General features: G+C 35.4%; 2 protein-coding genes and 1 pseudogene across 2 annotated transcripts; 2 read left to right on the top strand and 1 right to left on the bottom strand.

The window, feature by feature from the left end:
* Window positions 1-2054: 2054 nt before the first annotated feature.
* On the top strand, window positions 2055-4237 carry LOC125198516 (protein SOSEKI 2-like). Its single transcript, XM_048096832.1, is given in 8 exon segments — window positions 2055-2193; window positions 2270-2339; window positions 2429-2541; window positions 2632-2749; window positions 2793-2978; window positions 2980-3031; window positions 3236-3438; window positions 4056-4237. Coding segments are annotated over 8 exon segments (987 nt in total). The 3' UTR covers window positions 4162-4237.
* Window positions 4238-8554: 4317 nt separating this feature from the next.
* Window positions 8555-9944, top strand: LOC125198515 (annotated as a pseudogene).
* An 11006-nt stretch (window positions 9945-20950) lies between these two features.
* On the bottom strand, window positions 20951-21707 carry LOC125198527 (putative ETHYLENE INSENSITIVE 3-like 4 protein). The gene is made up of 2 exons (XM_048096838.1): window positions 21538-21707; window positions 20951-21440 (listed from the first exon to the last, which is right to left on the bottom strand). Exons 1-2 carry the CDS (start codon window positions 21705-21707, stop codon window positions 20951-20953), a joined length of 660 nt encoding a protein of 219 aa, XP_047952795.1.
* Window positions 21708-22705: the final 998 nt, after the last annotated feature.

The following is a 22705-nucleotide window of genomic DNA, read 5'->3' as shown; positions in this document are numbered from 1 at the left end:
AATTTTGCGAGCAAAGCGTACTATCTTTGTGGGACGGAGGGAGTATTACGCTTTAAATGATATATGGGGGAGTAGCTGAATATGAAACCTCTTACTATTTATAGTAATTATGAACGGAGACTTGTATTCACGGGTGTAACAAAATGAAAAAACGGAATTCCTATTTGAGACGGAGGAGTAGAAGAGGAGGAAGTATACACATAGACGAGATGATTGAAGTGACTAAATATGCAAAAGCAAAATTCAGTGCATTTATAGTTGTGTTTTGAGGAACAGTGGTTATGAACTTATGATACGCTCACTTTTCAGTTTTCACGTCTTATATTCTGTACGAAGTACAAAAGCTGTTTCATTGTTGTAATAAATTTCTAGTACCCATTTCTTGCTTTTTCACATCGGTCACAAAAGTCAAACCACCCAATTTTCACATCTTGTAATCAAAGTTCTAAACACAACATGCCATGCCAATCTACCAGGCCATTATTGTGTTTATATGTAATTGTGTATGCATATTAGTTAGAGCATTTCTTTCCAAAATTCCTCTCCAATTGTAATTGTGGAGTACTTGACCAGATAGTATACCTCTTTCAATTTAAAAAAAGTACATTTACCTTTTATTCACGTTAGATGAAATTGAGATATAACACAATTTTGAAGAGTATATTTAGCTCATATGATTGATATATGTGAAGGTTGCATTAGACTCAAGTGAACACTAAAACTTAAAATGGTATAGATAATTAGTTCTATTAGTATTTTAAAATTAATCCCATTTTTTATTTTTAGTAAAAATTACCTATCTTTAGATTTACACTAAACCAAAACAAAAAAACTTTCTCAAATTTTATGAGTAAAAAAACATAATGTAGAGAATATTCTTTTAAGTTTAAGTTTAGTATAAATGGTTGAAGTAAAATCAGATTTGGTGTGATAAATATGTTAAAATCGGTTTAAGTTTTGTGTAAATAGTTGGAGATGCTCTTATGCCCCTCTCTACATGATTAAATGTCTTATATTGACCGGCTTGGATTCTAAAAATTGTTTTAACTTTATGATTAAAAGTGGATATTAAAAGTTAGTGAACTGTGTGTCTTACTTTCATATATTAATTTTATAATAAAATGTCAGTGTAATGAGTTAGTGGATTGTGAGGTCCATTTACCAAAAATAGTACCCCACCGTCCTTGAAAACCGTCCTGAAAAAGTATAAACATTGTAATTTTGGAAACTTTTTATCTAATGATGTGAGACATATTCTCCATCGACAATACCTTAATTATTTTTTTATTTTTCTTTTACTTTACCAATTATGCATTACAACTCATATCGAACCAAATGTTTGTACTTTTTAGGAACAAAAGGAAGTAAAAGTGAAATGAGATATTCATTTGTACACAAATGAAAAAGAAAAATTAGACATTTAAGAGTGAACTACAAAAATGGTCCCTGGACTTTGGGTTTAACACGCCATAGTCCTCGATTTAAAAAATATCTCTAGACATCCCCGGACTAATATTGATATAAAGAAACAAAGTGAAGGATGAGAAAAGGGAAGAAGAATGATAATTTTGAAATAATATCATATTTAGTACATAACGAAATAATATCGATTTAAAATGATAAAAGTATAAAGAGACCAAATTGTCCAAACTCCCCAAAAGGGTATTTTCAACCGAAAACGGTGAAACAGGGACGTCGGGATGTTAGGCGATATTTTTAAAATCCAAAGATGTCGAGCGAGATAAACCCATAGTCCAACAACCATTTTTGTAATCCACATATTTAATGATGCACAAGAGTAAGCATTGAGTTACACCACACCACACTCACCTCACCTCACCTCACACATACATTCTCTCTCTTAAAGAATTTGCTGTAGATACGGTGATCGAGGCAGTCTCTTTCTTGTCTTGTCTCTTTCACTGCATCCTCTTCTTGCTCGTGTAAAGAGGGGTATCTCCACACGTACACTCTCTCTAACAAGTTTTCAACATTTCTAGAGAGAGAAAGAAAGAGCAGGAATGGAGGTGAGGAGAGAGAGCAACAATGGAAAAATGTGTATTGAAGCAAGAATGATGAGGCCATCTTTCAAGAAAGTTCAAATTGTTTACTATCTTTCAAGAAATGGCCATCTCGAGCACCCTCATTATATGGAAGTCACTCATCTTTTTCATCAACAACTTCGTTTAAAAGGTTCAAATTTTTGTTACTTTGTTCAAATTTACATATTTAATTAGATTTTGATGTTACATTTTTTATGTGTTTGTAGATGTTATAGATCGCCTCACGGTTCTAAGGGGTAAGGCCATGCCTTCCCTCTACTCTTGGTCTTGCAAAAGGTTTGTCACAAATTTAATTTGTACATGTTAAAATTGGAATTTTATTAGTTGTGTAATACTACTAATTATTAATACTAACATGTATGTAGGATATACAAAAGTGGGTATGTGTGGAATGATTTGGCACAAAATGATGTTATTTATCCATGTGAAGGAGCTGAATATGTACTAAAAGGATCTGAATTAATTGAGGGCACCACTGGTAATTGAACTAAATTAAGTTAACCTCTTCCTTTTTATATTGAAATTGCACCGATTGATGTCTAAGTTGTGGTGTTTATTTTGACTATAGAGAAATTGCGCCATCTTCAAATTAGCAAAGTTCCACTAATCAATAACCAATACGATCGAGATGAGGAGGAAGAAGGATACACTAGCACCATTACGCCGCGGTCGAGACGCTCGAGGGGGTCTCGACCGACGAATTCAGGCCTCCGAAGCCTGAATTCTTGTCGTCTCGTCGCCACCCTCGACCACGTCATCCTCCGTCTCTGAGAAGGCGAACAACGAAGTGATAGGTGTCGAAAAAGGTGGCGCAATATCTAAGGATGTCGAAGATGTTGGCACCGAGCCATTGCTGAGCAGAAACTCTATGCTGCTCAGCCTCATTGCCTGCGGCGGCTCTGTCTCGTTCAGGAAGGCTGCCGCCGGAAGCGGCCAGAAGGAGCGGCAGCGGCGGGCTGCATAAAGGGGTTGTGAATAATGTGATATGTCCTACTCTTTCGTCTCTTAAAATTTGTCACTTTTCTATTTTATTCTATTCCCAAAAATTTGTCACATTTTAGTTTTATTATTTTTAGTAGTGAACCTCAGATTTTAAATTGTTAGGGACAAAGGAAGTGCTTTATTTTTTTAGAATTGCTTCATTTATGGTTAATTTTATTTGATATGGTTAGGTTGTATGCAAATCAGCAGTTAAGCATGTCGTGGACGTGGATGTGGACGAGGATGTAAAGATGATAGGTTTGATGTCGGAGAATCCGAGGTTTGGGAACTTGCAATCGGAGGAAAAGGAGTATTTCAGCGGTAGCATTGTGGAGACAATCCCCATTGAAAAAGTTGAAGGATTGAAGAAATCATCATCTCATAATGAAGAAAAGTGAGTATGTTTGATGTTTCTGATTTTGATTGCTATGATGCTTTTCTTTTTGGTTATTAATAGTACTAGATTTTGACTTGGGTCTTAGTAAACGTGCTAGAACGACAATTTGATGCCACAATGTTATGCTGTAAAACAAGACAAACGTTTAAAAACAAGAGTATTGATATCGATAAGTCAAATTATTTGAGTATAGTTAAGTAGGAGTTAAAGTCAACTTCTAAGTGTTGTTGGTCATTATCTAATCTCTCTTTCTGCAGACAAAATGCCAAATGAAAAAACCAAATTGGTAATACCAAGAGAAATATCACAAAGAGAAAAAGACATGTAACTTGTGATTTTTGCAATAGGTTAAAGGTGATTTTGTAGGCCCCATTGGATTCTTGACAAAATAGAAAAGGTGATTTTCTTCAAAAAGATTACTTTTTCCGCGAGGTAAATTTTGGGTTTAGTTTTAGGTAAATTTTGTTTTTTAGTTTCTTTCTTACTCGTAGATAAGAGATCGACGATGGTGGGATGTAGTGATCATTCTTAATAGGGCTTTTTATATCTCAATCGAAGATGGATAGAGTATCAAACTGTATTAATAATTTTGTGTGGGATGATTTATTAATTAGGAGTGGCATGAGTGGGCTAGGAGAAGCAGCTGATGAGGAACAAGTGCAAAAGAAGGGGAAATGCATTCCAATGAAGAGGTCATGCTATAGACAGCCCAAGAAATGAACCATTTATTGCCAAAAAATTACTGGCTTGTAATTTCGTTGTTTGCAACTTAGTTATCAACAGTTAAATTTCAGTATTTACCTTAGATTATGTCATGTGCTTTTTTACCCAGTTACTCATAAATTTTAAAGTTTCATGGATTAATTAAGTCGCTAGTGCAGCAGAAAACTTGCATAACTAATATCATACATACACTATCAGTAATGATTAAGAAATAACAATCACCGAGATTTTATTGTATATAGTCAAGAAAGACCTATCTCACTGTTAGATACGTTCAATGGTATACAACTGCGGAGTCGCCGCACAAACAACAGCAGCGGTGGTGCTGAGCTGTGCAAGTGCGTGAGGTGAGAGAAAGTGAAAGTGATGAGAAACTTGCTCTCACATGCAAGACTTGGACCATGAAATTAATTGTTTGGGTCGATTAGTTAAAAGAAGAGAAAAGAGTCATTGGGCTGTTTGTTTATTAAAGTTGGTTTTTAGTTTTTATTATTTTGGGCTGGAGGAGTAAGTAGAAAGAGATATGGTTTTGTGATGATATTTTGTGGTTTGGGCCGATGGATTCGAATAAAGGAAAGGAGTGTTTGACTGGAATTTAAATAATTGGTTTTGGAGCTGAATCAAATTATTTTTTGTGAGCCGGCTTATAATTACTAGACTTTTGGGGATGCGAACGGCCAGCCGGTGACACCTCAGGCGGCCGCCAAAATCGAAAGGGAGATGAAGACAACGTTCTAAAGTTACGGAAAATTTCTGAAATTTCTAAGAAAGATCGTAGGGTAAAATGAATCATATAGTAGGATGCATGTTTTGTTTTTTCTAATTAGATTATTTTCCTAAAGTTTATTTTTGTTCGCATGTTATGTTCCTTTCATAAAGGTGATTTTTGCACAATATTTTAAAACTGGAACGGAAAGGTAGACTTTTTTTTAAATAAGGATTATGTTTTAAGTATATTTTGATGTGAAAGGTGATGTTGATTGTTTATCATACCGTATTTTATTTTTTATGGAATCTATCTAAAGTGATTTTTCCATGTATAATTAATCAAATTCGGGTCTAACTATGAGTATGGGATGAGCCCTATTAGGCTAGTGTACACCGATAGTAGATCGTGAGCCATCTTTTGAATTATCGGTCTAATGACTTGGTATGTGGTCACATACCCTATCATGCATAGTTCATATATGGAGTGATGATGATGATGATGATAGATGGTTGCGGAAACAAGTTTTATGATTGAAATGATTTTAGTGTCTCGGCCTTTCTAAAGTTAAAACCTCGAGGTTACTCAATGGTGACATGATAAATATTTTTGAAATAATTTTTTCAGCATGAGTCCACGAGTGCATCAAGTACTCGCATGTGTTTAATGAATGAGCAGATTGAGCGGTGGGTGTTGTACATAAAAGTGAAGAAGATGCCCAAAAGTGAAGAATATGTTATGTCTTCATACATGACATTATTCTACCTCGAATGCTTCCGCGAGAAATTCTTTTATGGCTTCATGTCATTGAATATTATCTTCTTCGATTGTTGAACTACTGGGAACGCTACCCGATTTGCTTCACTAAAATCCAAGTTTTGAACTATGTTTCGTGCCCAATGATTGTTTTCTCCTTTTTTCCCCCATTTCTTAAGCCTCCACTAATCGCGATCAAACGAGTTTCTTATCCTTAGAAAGTGCCGTGACATTATAAGTACTCCCTCCATCCACAAATAATCATCCCATTTTGCTATTTTCATTTGTCCACCAATAAATCTTTCATTTGCTTTTAAATTACTTTTGATAATAGACACATAAATTGGGACTTACCTTCGTTAATCTTTTTTATCCACTTTCTACTTTTTTTTAAAGAAAACTCATGCCTAATCAAACTTGACCTTATAATTACCGAAGGATGGAGGATTTATATTTCTTGCATTTTGTAATTGTATATTTGATATTAATAATAATTTAATTAAATAAAATACATATAATGAATATAAAAATATAGAAAAGTGAAAATATAATAAGCAAGCTAGTGGATTTTCTTAGGCCCTACTTGGTAGGATGGAATGGAATGGAGATGTGAATGGAACGAAGGTGGAAATGGAATGACAATTCCATTCCATTCTTATGCTTGGTAAACACAATGAATGCAAAAGGAATGGAATTGTTATTCCTTGATTGATTTCATTCCTATGTTTGATAACTACAAATTAATATGGAAATGAAATGAAATGAAATATGAATAATTAATATGTTGATTCTAAAAAAAAACGTTACACACATTTCACACACTACACGCACTACACACATTTCACACACTACACACATTTCACACAAAACACACACTTCACACGCTCACACACTTCACATTTCACACACTACATATATTTAACACATTTCACACTCTCACACACTTCACACATTTCACACACTACAAACACTACTCACATTTAACACATTTCAAGCATCCTATTTTGAATTTGTGTACTGTGTGTAGTCTCGTGAAATGTGTGAGTGTGTATATTGTGTGAAATGTGTGAAAATGTGCAAGGTGTGAAATGTGTGAACTGTGTTTAGTGTGTGTAGTATGTGTAGTGCGTAAGTGTGTGTAGGTGTGAACTGTGTAGTGTGTGTAGTGTGAAATATGTTAGGGGTAAAGTGTGAAGTGCTGTAGTGTGTGAAATGTGTGTAGTGTGTAAAGTGTGTGAAATTTGTGAAGTGCGTGTAGTGTGTGTAGTATGTGTAGTGTGTTGTAGTGTGTGTAGTGTGTGAAATGTGTTAAGCGTGTGTGTGTGGATTTTTCAATTATTAAAAAATTTAAATTCTATTTTATTGTAAAATTGTGATGATATTAAATTTACATATAATATAAAATAATATTTATATAACCTTGTTAAATTTTAAGATAAGAAGAAAGGAAAATAGAATGGAATGACCATTTCTTAGCTAAATGGATGGAATGGGTATTCCCATGTAGAATGGAATGACCATTTCAAAAGGAATGATGATTCGAACAAAAATATTTACCAAGCAAAGAAAAGAAATGAAGGTAGGAATGTTTTCATTCTTCCTTTCCATTCCACCATTCCACCGTAACAACAAGGGCCTTCTACTTTTTGTTACGTTTTTATATTTCCATTCATAGATTCATAAAAGAAAAAAGACAAAGCAAAAGACAATGTCATTAATCGCTAATTAATGACTTCGCTGATAACCATGCAAGATCTAATCGTGAAATTTTATTGCTCATTAATGATTATCATTAATCACAGTAAACGAGTCAACCCAGATCTAACATGGGTACTCTTAAAACTTGCTCTTCCTTTAAGTTAGCTTCCTCCATCACATGTAATCTCTCAATTTAATGTTGCAACCAAATACCGAATCAAATTTAGAATTTCACAATGCATTGCAAAATCTAATTTAAAAATATTGTTATCCATATTTATAAATAACGACTGTGATGGTAAAACCAATTTTAAAAAATTACTCCTCACGTCCCACTTTAGGAGTGCAATTAAGTTGTATGGGTTTTAAGAAAAGTAAAGAAAATTGGTATAAAAAAAAAAAAGTGAAATGTAGGTTAAAATGTGAGTGGAATGAAATAATTGGAATGCGAGGCTTATTACCCATTTATGAAATATTCTAATTAGGAGTCCTAAATTACGACAGACTAAAACAGAAATCAAGACTCCTAAAATGAGACGGAGTGAACTACATAGCACTAATCTCATTATACAAAGTGTTCAGTCTTAGATATCTGAAAATGGATTATACGATAATGCAACTTAAAAGCCAGAAACAATTAAGAATATTGTACTAAGAGAATCTTCCTTCAAGAGTTGCATTACATAGGTTGAGTTGAGTCAACAATGTTACTCCATATATTTTTTCCATAGACAATTTGATAAAAATTTAAATATATGGGTACATTTGAATACATTGTATCTCGAGAAGTAATTCACTAGCACAATGCGAACTCACATACACATTTGACATTATGAATAGTAAAATTATTGCTCGATATATATTGCTTTTACAAAAGGTTAGCATTTTCTTTTCTCATTAATCACTTTATTCCTTCCATTATACTCTTCCTCTATCGTTGTTATTCATGACCAAAATAATAAGTCTTCACATACGATAAACACTGCCCCTTTAATTATATAACGAACTTACTAAATTTTGGGTTTAAAAATTTTTTTAGAACACTTATAATTACTCCATTTGGGTTTAAAAAATTAAAAACCCCCACCGAAAATGAAAACCATGTACGACCTTCGCCCCACGGCCCACATTATATACATACACTCAGCTTCACCATCCAATCCTCACCCTCTCTCTCTTTTCCACCGTCACACATATAATTTGCAGAAATCCTTTGCTTAGCCTCTGAAAATGGTGAGTTTTTGGGATTATACTTGTTGTGCTTGCGTGGCCGGGGATGGTGAGCCGGGTTTTGTGAGCCAGCCTTCCATTTGCAGGGGAAATGTGTACTGCGACACCGCCGCTGCGGCTACGAGACCGACGCCACCGAGCATGGCCGGGCAGTAATTCTATTCATCAGTTTTAATTTTTCTTTAAATTTAAAATAAGGTATAGTTTTTTTAATTTTACTTCCCCCCCCATTCTGGGGAGCTTTAATAATTGACAAAATTTTATGTAGTTTGTTTTTTGTAAAGGAAACGAATAAAAGTAATAGAGTGGAAAAAAGTAGAAAGAAACGATGTTTTTATATTTAAAAGTTTTTTATAGTGAGCTTAAAAAAAGAATGTGTCCTTAAAAATGGACAATGAAATAATCTATCAGTTAGATACAGCTGATTAATCTCTAATAAATTTGGCAATAAATGTGATAAAAAGTTGGGGTTTTAACTAATTTAATTAATCTATTGGATTTCATGGATGTCACAAGTAGTAAAGAAAACATACAAAAAACCGATGCCAACCGGGTGGTTTGCATGCATTAATGATATGAAACAATTTAATCAAGTTGGAATAACATGTTTTGATGAAGTGAAACATAAATATTACTCTCCCTCTGTCTACTAATTATAGTCTTATTTTGATTCGGTCCAAATTTTAGAAATTATTTGATTTTGTAAAGACAAAATGGAGAAAGGAGTTAGTTGAATATGAACCACTTAATACGTTGATGTTATAATAAAATGTGAGTCACTTGGAATCGAAAAGGGCAAATGGGACTTTAAATCGTTCACATTCAAAATGGCAAAATGAGACATTTTTCAGTGACAGATGGTTATTAGTCTAACTGGTCGAACATGGTGCAGGTGCCACCATTAGAATCGAGTGCCATGGCAAGGACTCGGACAAGATCACCTTCACGACCGAGGCCGTGACCGGCCCCGACGGGCGCTTGGAGCGTGGACGTGACGGCGACCGCGGCGACGACACCTGCGATGCTGTCCTGGTGAAGAGCGACAACCCCGAGTGTGCCACCCGAGACGCTGGTGAGCCGCTCCGTGATCCTCACCCGCAACAACAGGATGACCTCCAACATTCGTTACGCAAACAACATGGGATTCCTCAAGAGGACGCCATTGGCCAATTGCGCTCAGATCCTCCAGAAGTACCAAGAAACAGAGGAGTTTTGAGAGATGTTTTCTCTTCTTGAATCATTTTAGAATATCCTGTTTTGTTGTATGGTATTTGTATTAGTAGCTTTATGGTTTAATTTTTGAGATAATGATTGATTGGGTTGTGTTATGTGTAATTTTGTGCAATAGTCACTCGCCATTGTTGACTAATGTAACTCTAAGTTCCACACTCTTCTTTAGTCGCAACTTGAAAATGTTTTTTTACCCTTTTAAAAATATCATTATCTATTTATCTCATCTAACGTTTGAATTTTTACACAAATACTTTCTCCGTCCCGAAAAATTGACGAACTTGTAAATTTCACAGATTTTTAATATGCAGTTCGTGAAGTTATAGAGAAATGAGAAAATATAAAAGAAAGAGGAAAAATGTAGTAGAACAAGTGTTCGCGATTATTATTTGTTGAAAAATTTTCCATAATTAGATTTTGTCTAATTTTAGAGGATGATCCAAAATATTAAAACTAATCTATTTTTGAGAAGAGAATATTTGTAAGATCGCAGCATAATACCAATTTAACCTCCGCAAATGAAAATAGTTAGTGGGCTTTCGTTAGAGCCCATAAGTACATTGGCGTCAAAGCCCATTTCGTAATATGCCAAAATTGGCAGTTCATCTCAACAAATATCGACCGGCAATGAAGTCTATTTCAAGTTCAGTTTTCAGTATGATGCTGGAAAAACTATAGGTAAGAATGCGCGATATAAGTCCATATAACTTAGAGAGCAACTTCAAAAACATAAATAAATATTGTAAATATAAGAAATCACAAAAGGAGTTGATGAGCCGTTTAATAAATCAGTAATTGAACTATAAGCACTACGCTTGAAGGGGATAAAAGAAAGGTAGGCAGTGTCATGAGTCATTCAAAATAGAAAGTGGCAAATGACTTTGGATTGAAACTAACAATCGTTCATTATAGATTTTTCACATCTGAGTAAAAATTCCATACTCATTCCATACCAAGTGGCATGATTATGTGGTATACCTCACCACTAATTTAGTGACAAATGGAAATAAAATGCCATAAAATTTAACTCCAATATACTAAACTAACGGCTCGTAATTCATTTATGGAAAGTAGCAATCCTAGTATTAGATATGGAATGACTATATCCTAGAATTTGATACTACAATATCTCCCTTATAATATAAAAATTATAAATTTGATACTTAGGTATTCTCTTTTTAAAATCCTAGAATTGGCGTAAAATATACTTTAATATAATAATAATATTTTATCCAAAAAAAGTAATCATGTACTATTACATAATTTTCATGTTATAATTGTTTGATAGTAGTGATATTTTAGGATTTGATAGGTAAGAATATTTGTCTTTATTTTATATTTATATATACAAAAAAATTATAGAAATAAAATTTATGACTATAACTTAGCAGTAACAAATTATACTAGTTTTTAATTATTATCAAGTAAAAAATTAAGAAATTTTATATATAAGAAAATCAAAATCTAAAAATAAAATATTGTATTTTCAAATAGAATAACTTGAAGATCACCGAAAAGTATAACCTTATGAAACTTAGTCGGTAACTAGTACATAATATGTCTCCCACTTTCATAAACAAAAGAAATAAAAATACTACTCCTTGTTCAAATTTAAAGGTATCACAAAAATCTCTTCAAAAGTATTTCTTCGCGTTCTAGCAACGATACCTAAAAATTTCTCCAATCCAAAATACTTTTCTCAACTTGAGATAAAATCAAGGGGAGTCACTGAAACATGATTTGAGGTACACTTGGAACACCTTGGTAACCCTACAAAGCAAAAATAATGTATATCTAGTTACAAATGAAACACATAAGAAAATAGGGTAATATATCGTCTTTTGAGTGTGAAATATACTGAGTCAATAATGAAGTATATGAGAAAGGTTGTGCATTAGCATCGAATCGACATCATATTAGATGACAGACCCTATAAATTTTTACACCAACAAAGAACTCAAATATGATATATTCATATAGATATATATAATATATTTATGCATAAGCTAATATGCATAACTTTTAGACATGCATACCATGGTTTGGTGGCTTGGATTCACGTGAAAATCCGTATTCAACATTGGCGTTTGCTCTATGGGAGTCATGCCATGAAATGGCGGCAAATGTTTTTTTCCTTTCGAAGAATTGCCACTTCTTTCGCTTCTCTATAGCACTTTTCATCGAGTATTTGTCATCCCCTTTGACTTTCTTCTAAGAGGATCAAGAATCGAGTTGAAGCATGTTGGGGGACATCATTATCCTGATTTCTCATGGTGTGGTTTTCGCTTTTAGAAACCGAGGAGGCATAGTTTCTAATCTCAACATCAAGCTCATGGAGTTTCCTTTTTGCAATTTTAACGGTTTCAACGTCTTTTTACACTTAAGCTCATGACGTCAAAAGATTGACGCATCAACTCCTTTAGATGATAAGTTTTTGACATTGTCAAATCGAAGGAGCATGAACCACCGTCATCATGAAGAAATTCTCGTCTTGCACTTTTAGTCCACCTCTTTAGTATGTATTGCATAGGAATAGTAGTCATATTCAAATGATTATTCATAACCGTCAGATGCATGGAAACATAACCACCCAATAAATCAAATAACCTCTTGATACATGAGATGATAACATTATTTGAATCAAAACTTACAGAATGCTCGCATGACCTAATTCCCTCCTCAAGGTGTAAGTGTAAACTCCACTTCATGCTTAGAACTTGTCACATGCCATGACAATCCTTGAAAATACTCGGCTTGAAATTTTTGAATATCTTCAAAGTATACACTTGTGCCTAGGGATGTCAATTTAGCCCGAACCCGATGGGCCAGCCCGAATAGACCGAGTAAATTTACAGGGTTAGGGCCGAAAATCTATAAACCGATAAGAAATCGGGCTAATCGGGCTAGACCGATCGGTGCCGGCTAGGGGTTTGGTCAGTGCTGCTGGTCACATCGGCTATATACAAAACCCTAAAATTAAATGTGTGAGTTTTAATGATCTTTTCTCTTCCACTTCCAGTTGATGACTTTTCTACTTCCAATTGATAGTATTTAAATCACTTCAGTTGATGACTTTTCCACCTCAATTGATTAGTATTTAAATTACCGTTTCTATAGTTTCACTTTCACACATTATTCACTATTCCCTTCCACTCTTCACCTGACTTCCACGTGGCTCGATTTGTTACTCTTTAGCGGTGCTTTCCTCTCTTTCCCTCTCTTTCCCTCTCTTTCTCTTTGTTATGTGTATGTGTATCATTCTATATGTGTATCAATGTATGCATTTGTTTAATATTAAAAAATTACTTTTTACTGCTTGTTGTCAACATCTTTGTTATTGTGTTTGCAATATGTCGTAAGAATAAGATGTACTATCAATTTATTTACATAATAATATAATGTGTATATGGATATATTAAAACATCAAACCATGTAAAATAATGTACATTATACACACTAATAATGTACATTTTATTCATGTATAATGTATTGTCAGCATAATGTACAGAATTCATATAATGTAAATGTACATTATTAGTGTGTACAATATTTAGAACAGTACATTATACATGAATAAAATGTACATTATTAGTGTGTATAATGTACATTATTTACATGGTTTGATGTTTTAATATACATTATGGTTTTCATCTGAATACACCCCTATATATATATATCCATATATAGGGATGTGATCAAATGAAAACCATATATATAATGAATACTCAAAACTTTAATCCTAGCCACTAATTTTTACAGATCTGTGTTTAATATTGCGTTGTTTTTTAATCTCAACAAAAGTATGTATTTTATCAACAAGGGGTATTTTTGTGAGATTATTTTTGAACGATTTGTCATCCTGATTTCTCTCCCACTTTCCAAAACCAAAAATTTTCAGATCTTAACACATAACTGACGTCAAAAATTAAACTTGGTTGAAAAAAAGCACAAAATTCAAGTTGATACAACCAAAACCCTAGTTCAAACAAGAAGTGAAATTTTTTTCCGCAACAAAATGCTTGAATTTTGTGTTGAAATTGTGTTGCTCATGTGTTGATGTTGAATTTTGGGTTGAAATCGTGTTGATTCAATATTGATTCTTACGTTTAAATTGGTTGATTGTTTTGGTCTGATTTTGAAATCGAATTTTGGTTGGTAATAGGCTGTGCAGTAGAATTCTGATAGTCTTTGCAGTTGAAATGGCTTCAATTATGCGTTGATCCTGTGTTGATCATGTATTGATGTTGAATTTTTGGTTGAAATCGTGTTGATTCTATATTGATTCTTACGTTTAAATTGCTTGATTATTTTGGTCTGATTTTGAAATCGAATTTTGGTTGGTAATAGACTGTGCAGTAGAATTCTAATAGTCTCTGCAGTTGAAATGGCTTGAATTATGCGTTGAAATTGCGTTGATCCTGTGTTGATGTTTGAATTTTTGGTTGAAATCGTGTTGATTATATATTGATTTTTACGTTTAAATTGCTTGATTATTTTGTTCTGCTTTTGAAATCGTATTTTTGTTGGTAATAGTCTCTGCAGTAGAATTTTGATAGTCTCTGCAGTTGAAATCGTATTTTTGTTGGTAATAGTCTCTGCTATTGAATTCTGATATCTGTTGGTAATAGTCTCTGCTGTTGAATTTGGTCTGCTGAGTTTGTGCTAAATTTGTATTGATTGCGCGTTGATTTGTGTTGATCTTGTGATATGATTTTAGGTGTATTCCGTACAGAAACTTACATTGCTTTTTTGTTGATTTTGTGAGTAATTGAAACTGATTAATTAACGTGAATAGTGGAAGGAGAGAGAACGACGAAATCGGGATTGCATAATTATTCCATAAATAAATGATTCACTTTATTATGAAAATGTCTAATATGTCCTCTGTTGCCAGATTCATAGAGGTTATTGAAATTAATAATCTGGAAACATAATATGCGTTGATAACTAATAATTAGTGGCTAGGATTAAAGTTTTGAGTTTTCATTATATATATGGTTTTCATTATATCACTACCCTATATATATATATATATATATATATATATATAGGGATGTATTCAGGTCAGAACGCTAAGTATAAGTAAAACTCAAAACACTTGCAGTCCATTGGATCTTATGATCTAACGGTTAGATTAATGCCACGTGTCATCTAATGATGTAGAATTTTAGACTAATAATGTAGCTCGGATAATAATGTAGCATTTTAGTTTAATAATGTACAGTTTTAGTCTTACAATGTACATTTCCATTCTAATAATGTACCTCGGCGAATAATGTACATTTTTAGTATGATAATGTAGCTTATCACAGCCATCCAATCTAAGGATCTAAGGGCTGTGATTAGTGCTGTGTTTTACACTAAGATGCTGTAAGGACCCTAACACACCCATATATATATATATATATATATATATATATATCACTTCTTTGTGTAGATCTTATGCCGGCCGAAAAAACTAGCACGGTTAAATGCGGGGCACCATTTATGACGCAACGAGTACAAATTACACAACCACTTATTTTCCCCAACATTCCATTCTTCACATAGATCTCTCCAAAGCTGCTCCATCTCATTCTCCATTTCAACTTCATACATAATTTTATTGAATTTTGCCTTAAATCGAGAATCCGAAAGAAGATGCGAAATATGTTGGGTGGCATTTTTAGAGATATGCCAAACACATAACCGATGAACACTATTTGGGAAAACCTTGCCAATAGCATTGGCCATTGCACTATCTTGATCAGTGAAAATTGTTTTAGGTGCCTTGCCTCCCATTGCCTCCATGAACGTCTCAAAAACCCAAATAAATGAGGTTATTGTCTCATCTAGCATAAAAGCACAACCAAATAAAACATTCTTCCAATGATTATTAACCCCCACAAAAGGCGCACACACCATGTTGTACTTGTTTGTACAGCACCATCGCACCAGAAAAAATTAGTCATTCATTTGGTCATCTACTTGAACGAGTAGAATAGATTACTTTCGGAAGCTGCAAAGACCGTAAATGCTTCAAAAGGGCTTTGATAATCTCCTGCACTTATTAAGTTCATCCTCTTTGACTCAAAAATTTCTAAAGATCCCAAGAGTAAAAACAACATTTCCTTTTGTGCTCCCCCCGCTTCATTTGTTAGGTAAGGAATAAGCTTTTTATGGCTTTAATCCCAGATTCTACCATGGTGTTAAGAATGCATCCCTTCGTTTCGTAATCTTTTCGACACGATCTAATCAAGTGCTTTTGATTATTTTCAACAAAAAGGATGATTATGGAAATCATTGAATTCACTCACTTCCCAAACACCTCCTCTATATGAAATCTAATAATGAGCCACACACCCACATCTTTTAGTGTGACCTTTCGCTTTTTCTATCATCGGAGGGGCAAATTCCGAGTATCCTCACAATGAAGACAAAAACTGCATCCTCAAGCCTGCTTACGATTATAAAATTCTCTACCTTTACGAATTTCAATCCCCTTGCTGAAGGCATATGCATTATAGGGCCTGATACGCCTCTTCTTCATTTGTAAAAGTCATTCCACGTTTAAATACAAATCTGGGCCTCCACAATACGTACGTAGGAATCGAAGTGGAATTTCTCACATGAAAAATACGATAATTCAATATAAATTCACGCAATTAAAAATACTACTGTATGTTAATAAATTCAAATTAAGGATTCACTATCTTATCATTATGCAATTAAATGAAATTATGAGTAATAGAAGAACGTCAATTGTAAAATCAAGAATGAGTATTTTCAAAAACACATTACAAAATAAGTGTAATAACATATTCCACTATCTGTGTAGTCAAACAACACATACATACACCATATAAAGATAATGGAGAAACTACCCATGGAATTCAAAAAGTGATGAGAAGTGGATGATTTTCCTATTGTATGATGAGACCGAATGATTAATAAAGCACACATAAAAATATTTTTATATTATAAGGGAGATATTGTAGTATCAAATTTCTATGATATATTCATTCCATATCTAATACTAGGATTGCTACTTTCCATAAATGAATTACCGGAGCCGTTTAGTTTAGCATATTGGAGTTAAATTTATGTGGCATTTTACTCATTTGTCACTAAATTAATAAGTATGTGACACCACATAATCAGCCACTTATGGAAACGAGAGATTTAATTTCATCGTCTACATCTAGGGATGTCAATTCAACCCGAAACTCGGGGCCGCCCTAACAACCTGGTAATATGAGCGGATTAGGGCTGTAATTTTATTACCCGAATACAAAATCCAAGCAATGGTTGATCTAATGGGTTGAAGTGTTAAACGGTTGTCCGGAACGATTAATGTCGTGGTCTGATAGATTGTGAGTTTTAATTATAAAGAGATATAAAGCTCTTAGGGGGTTTTTTTATATGATCCTCAATCTTCATTCTACGCAATCGTTAGTCTTATCTGGTCTTCATTCTACACTTTTCCACTCGATCCCACAATATCAACTTTCAAGTTCCATCAACTCATTATTGCACCGTCTCATCATCTCGTCACTAGTGTCTTACCACTACTAAAGCCAATTAAGACAAAATTAAGAACTACCACATCAAAATCTTAATATATTTATCATTTTATTAATGATTCATGTAAGATATGGTTTTTAATTTTCATAAAGAATTAGTTACGAACAATGCCATAATAATGACACGAAACACAAGCTTAATTTATATTGTAGTTGATCGAGATGAAATGGTTCTTTCAAGTATTATTGAAGAAAACTATGAAAGTTTGAAGATTTTATATGATTCAAAACCCCAAAAAAAAAAAAAAGTATCAAAAAATTTAAAATCATCTTATAGAAAAAAATTTTTAAATTATAAGAGATTTTTTTAAAAGCTTTTGGGCCCCGGGAATAGCCCGATGGGTTACCCCCAAACCAAGGGGGTTTAAAGGTTTGGGGGTTGAAAATTTATGCCCAAAAAAATCCAAAACCCCGGTCCCCCCACCCAAATACCCCAAGCCCGGTGGTGGGCCCGGAGCGGGTTAGCCCCATTGACATCCCCTGTCCCATCCCCCCTAGGTTGAGAATATTGATAAATTGTACAAAAGGGATCATTTTAAAAATCTTTTGTAACCATGAGTCCATTGATTAGTCTACAATGTAAAAAGGAGGTTGAATTTGGCAACCACTTGGCATTCAAAAATTGTCAACCCCATAATTTCCCTTTCCATTTAGAGTATTCCCCCCTCCCCCGGGGAAAATTTGACCCCGGGGGCACGAGTTTTAAAAAATGTAAAGAAAAGTTGGTTGAAAAATTGGGGGAATGTAGGACCCATTTTTTATATTGATTTTATAATAAAATGTGAGTGAATTGAGTTAGTGGAATGTGGGAGCTACTTACTTTAAAGGTAAAAATGAAGTGTGACTCTTAATTGGGGACATACCCTGAAAATTTTGACTTTTTTCGGGGGGGAGGGGGTAATAAAAACTGCATTGACAGCAGTATGACCCTAGTGACCAAAATTCTCAAATTTGAATCCAATCTTTGATCATATGAAGTGAAAATAATGTGGTATTCTTAATGAAAAATTAGGAGCAAGGATGCCCTGATTGGGAAAGGGGGCAAATTTCGTGTTTTTAAACCCCCTTTGGGCAATATCATAACTTAGGCCTCTGTTCACTTCTACTTATCAAAAGGAATGTTGTAGGGCATGAATGTATCTTCAAAAGCTTGTAATAATTCCTCTTTTTCCCTATGATTTTGTGTTACTCTGATACTAATATGGACATAATGTACTATAAAGTTCATAGAGTTTGATTTTATAAAGAATCATTTCTAACATTGTTATGAACTTTGATAATAATTTTCCACTTATTTTACCTTCCAACATTTCTTTCGTCTCATCCTTGCATTGACTTCAAATTTTCAATGTTGGTTTATTTTTAAACCCAAGTTTACAGAGACTTCTTAGTTAATTGCACTAGTCAATTATAATGTTTAGATTCAGTGCTCATGAAAATCACTTGCATTGACCCATCAAACATATATTGTTTCAGAAAATCTTGCCAAAATTTATAGTCATTCATTAGCAGACTTTGTACAAGTGTCCTATTTCTTTCCTTTTCACCTTCTTCTTCTCTTATAAGGTTAGCATAGTAAACTTCAATCAGAGTAGCAGACCTTAATGATAAGTTACCCAAATGTAGTGTATCAAAAATATCAATACAATCATTGAATATGTCAACACAATTTAATATTGACATTTATATGTATTACATTGACATTTTATGATAACTATATTGACATAAAACTAATACTTGAAAAATATGAAAATTCAAAAAAAAAAATCAAATTTTGACATCGACATATGCAAGTGAGATCCCATTAGAATCCTTATAAAATTATCTTTAATTTGATGTATGTTGTGTAAAAAAGTAATTTAAATTGAAATAGCTATACTCATTTAAAGTTTTGGGATATTTTTAAAAGTTAGTTAGACTAATTTGTTGTAAATTGACCTTAATTACCTTCCGATTTTTTTTGTTGATCGTATTGACATTTCAGGACTTTGATCTAGGCCTTTGATTTGAATATCTAATGGTTAGTATATTTAATTATAGTAATAATTAAGATTAGTTACCAATACACATTGGATAATGTGCAATGTGCGAATATATATAAATAGCAAAAAATATCATTGATGCATGTGGAAAAAATCCCATTAGACTTTCGAAGTTGGGGTTGAATTATTAAAGTCCAAATAATTAATGAATACATGTTCCCAACCAACGAGACGCCTTTTGTTGCCCTAATTTCAAGTATTTCTTGAATTACATGGGATTTTAAGTGGAATAGTTAAGTACGATAAAGTAGAATAAAAAAGGTGATTGAGTATTTTAATGAGAAGAGAGGAGAGAGAAATTTATTTCCAAAATAGAAAGTAGACATCGTAAATGGACCATAAAATGAAAAGATGGACATCTTGAGTAGGATGAGGAGTATATGTTAATTTTGGTTATATCAACATCAACATACTGAAAGTAAAGGTGGAAGAGTATTTTGTGGGTGGAAAGGGCGACAATTTTTTTCGATACGATTAATCCACACAAAGACCAAGTTAACGAAAAAACATGCACGTATGGTTTGGGTCATTATAGAGTCGACCTAATAAGAAGCGGAAGATAACGGATTGGTTTGGGTCAGGGTTTTGGGTTTGACCTCATTAAGTTGGGTCAATAACGGATTGACCCGGAGAGCTAACCAATCCGCGATTTGATAGGAATGTTTTATTTGCACCCACATAGTCACATACAAATATTCACAAACTTATGTTCATATGCAGGTGACTAGGTGAGAATACCCATCACAACTTCTTCCATTGCGCTAGAATCTACATTTTCCAATCATAGGCTGGTGGAAGTCATCAACACAAATCCCAATTTTACAAAGGGGCATTCATGTTGCTATTCTGTTAGGCAGACATCCTTCTTTTTTTATTTCATAATATAGGTTAGATTCATCATGAGAAATACATAACACATATTCAAAACTAATCCATGATGCCTATATCTTTATATCTCTTCTTCACAAAACACACATTACATCTCTCATAAGTACAATTCTATATCCCTCATACAGGTGGATTTAAAATTAATCCATGATCCATATATCACTATATATATCAAGATATCTATATATCTATCTCTTGAGTGAAAAATAAAAAATCTCACACACAAAAAGTGGAGACTAACTCATTCATCAATCCACCATGTCATGATACCCCATGTCCCAAACCGAACCCGCCTGATCCAAATCCCCATAAACCGGGCCCAACCCGAGCCCGATCTCATAAAGGTCCATAAATTTGAAACATCACCGCTGCCGGCCTCCCCCCCTCAGCCTCATGAACATTGCTCTTCTCCATCAACGGCATCTCCAGCCAATCACACAGTTCAACTCCTGCAAAATAGTATTCCTCTCATTCACAACCATCTCATCCTCATTACTATCCCCAAACCCCGCCTCCGCGGCCCCGACCTCCCGCCCGTGCCCGGGCCCAAACTCCCCGGCCGCTTCTCATTCGCATTAATTGATCCCGTCGCCTCCTCCCGCCTCGCCTGTTCATCATCTAGATCGGAGATAACGAGCATTTCTGAGTCAATTTAACCAGGGCTTCCCCCCGATTCACGACCTTCCCCCCGTCGCGGTGTCCTTCGCCGTCATCTTATGCTGCAGCACTTGGACTGGTTGACGAGCCTCCTCATCCGCTCCAAACCGGCGCCATGTGCATAATCGCGGCAGCACGCTGACCTTCCACGCCTTCTTCAGGTCGTGGGGTTTGCGGTAGGGGGGGGCCCGTGCTCGCCGGGCCTCCCCGGCCCCCCACCACAGCTCGCCCCCGGCGGCCCCGGCGGCGCCAGGCCCTCCGGGGGAAAGCCCGCTGGGGGGGCACGCGTGCTGCGAGAGCAGAAAGCAGCCCCCCAGCGTCTTTCCTGGAGCTCCTGCAGCATGTGCATGAAGGAGCCCGGCGATCTCGGGGCCCGGCAGCCCGGCCCGGGGGAGGAAGCCCGCGACGCAGTGGGGGCGGCGGTCGGCGGACCTCCTCCTTCCACCAGCCCGGGGGCCCAAAGGGCCCCGTGACTGGCTTTTTTCAGGGACGATGCCGAACGAAGCCCTGGCCCGCAACGTCCATGATCTTGGCCATGTATTTGAGCACGGCGTCCTGGGCGCGGCACATTTTTGCGGCGGAGGCTCGAGCCCCCCCTGCCGGCCTGTCGGCGGCGTCGAGGGTGGCCTTCATCTTCTGCATCCGCATCCGGTCCTTCCACATGCGGCGGTTGAGGTCGGCGTGCTGATGCCCTCGTCGTCGCCGGCAATTCAAGGTCGGGGGGGTGCTGCTCGCGGAGGCTCCAGAGCCTCCGCCGTGCTCTTTCTCGACCATCTTCCCCCGGTTTGGGCAATTGTAGTGAACTATTATTAGATAGGGGGTGAGTGAGATGAGGAAAATGTGATTGCGGTTTACGAATTTTAAGAGGGGTGTTGGTTTTTTATAATGGACATGTGAGTTTTGAGGAAATTGATGCAATATTTTGTGATTTGGTTTGAATTCGGCTTATCTTAGCAATCAGGTAAACCCTACGCAGAGGAGGGCGTGCATGTTGACACTGGCAATTTCGTATTCCAAGTCAGCAGTCCATTGTCCATGACCTAAGTTGTAGTACATGAAGATGCCACAATATATCCATGCTTGTAGTATATGAAGATGCCACAGTATATCCATGACCTAGGTTGTAATCTTTTTTCCTTTTTAAATCGCTCCCCCGGCATTAGAAGTCCCTTATGGACGGCACGAGTTTTAAAAAAGTTTAAAAAAAGTGGGTAAAAGTTTTAAAAGGGGCCCCCGACATTAGTTTTAAATTAAATGTAAGTGGAATGAGTTAGTGGAAGGTTGGACCCCATTACCATTTATGGTAAAAGTGAACCGAAACTCTTTGGGGAAAAAAGGGGGAATAGTAGAGACATTTTTTCCGGATGAAATTAAAAAAAGATGTCTAAAAAATATATTAAATTAAAAGATTATAAAAAAGAAAGAAGAGAACGTAATAAAGTAAGAGAGAGGAAAAAATAAGAGTGAGAAAATGTGTTACTCCCTCCATCCTTGAATAGGTGTCCTTTATTTTGGCACGGATTTTAAGAAATATAAGAGCATCTCCCAAAGGCGGCTAGCCGATTCCCCGGGGGCCCGGGCCCGGGCCCTGCCGACTATTGCAACGAGCGGAAAACGGCGGCCGTCGGCTAGCCCACGCCGGTCCGGGGGTAACCGTCCGGGTTTTAGGCTCCCGATCGGCTGGATCGGCCACGCCATTTTTTTTTTTAAATTTTGAAAATCTATATATGAGTGACATAATAACCGGGGCTCCTATTCGCGGACAAAAAAAA

The sequence above is a fragment of the Salvia hispanica genome, unplaced genomic scaffold, assembly GCF_023119035.1.
Source record: "Salvia hispanica cultivar TCC Black 2014 unplaced genomic scaffold, UniMelb_Shisp_WGS_1.0 HiC_scaffold_16, whole genome shotgun sequence".
NCBI lineage: Eukaryota > Viridiplantae > Streptophyta > Magnoliopsida > Lamiales > Lamiaceae > Salvia > Salvia hispanica.
Note: the sequence above shows the minus strand (reverse complement) of the source record. Positions and strands in the feature narration are given on the sequence as shown.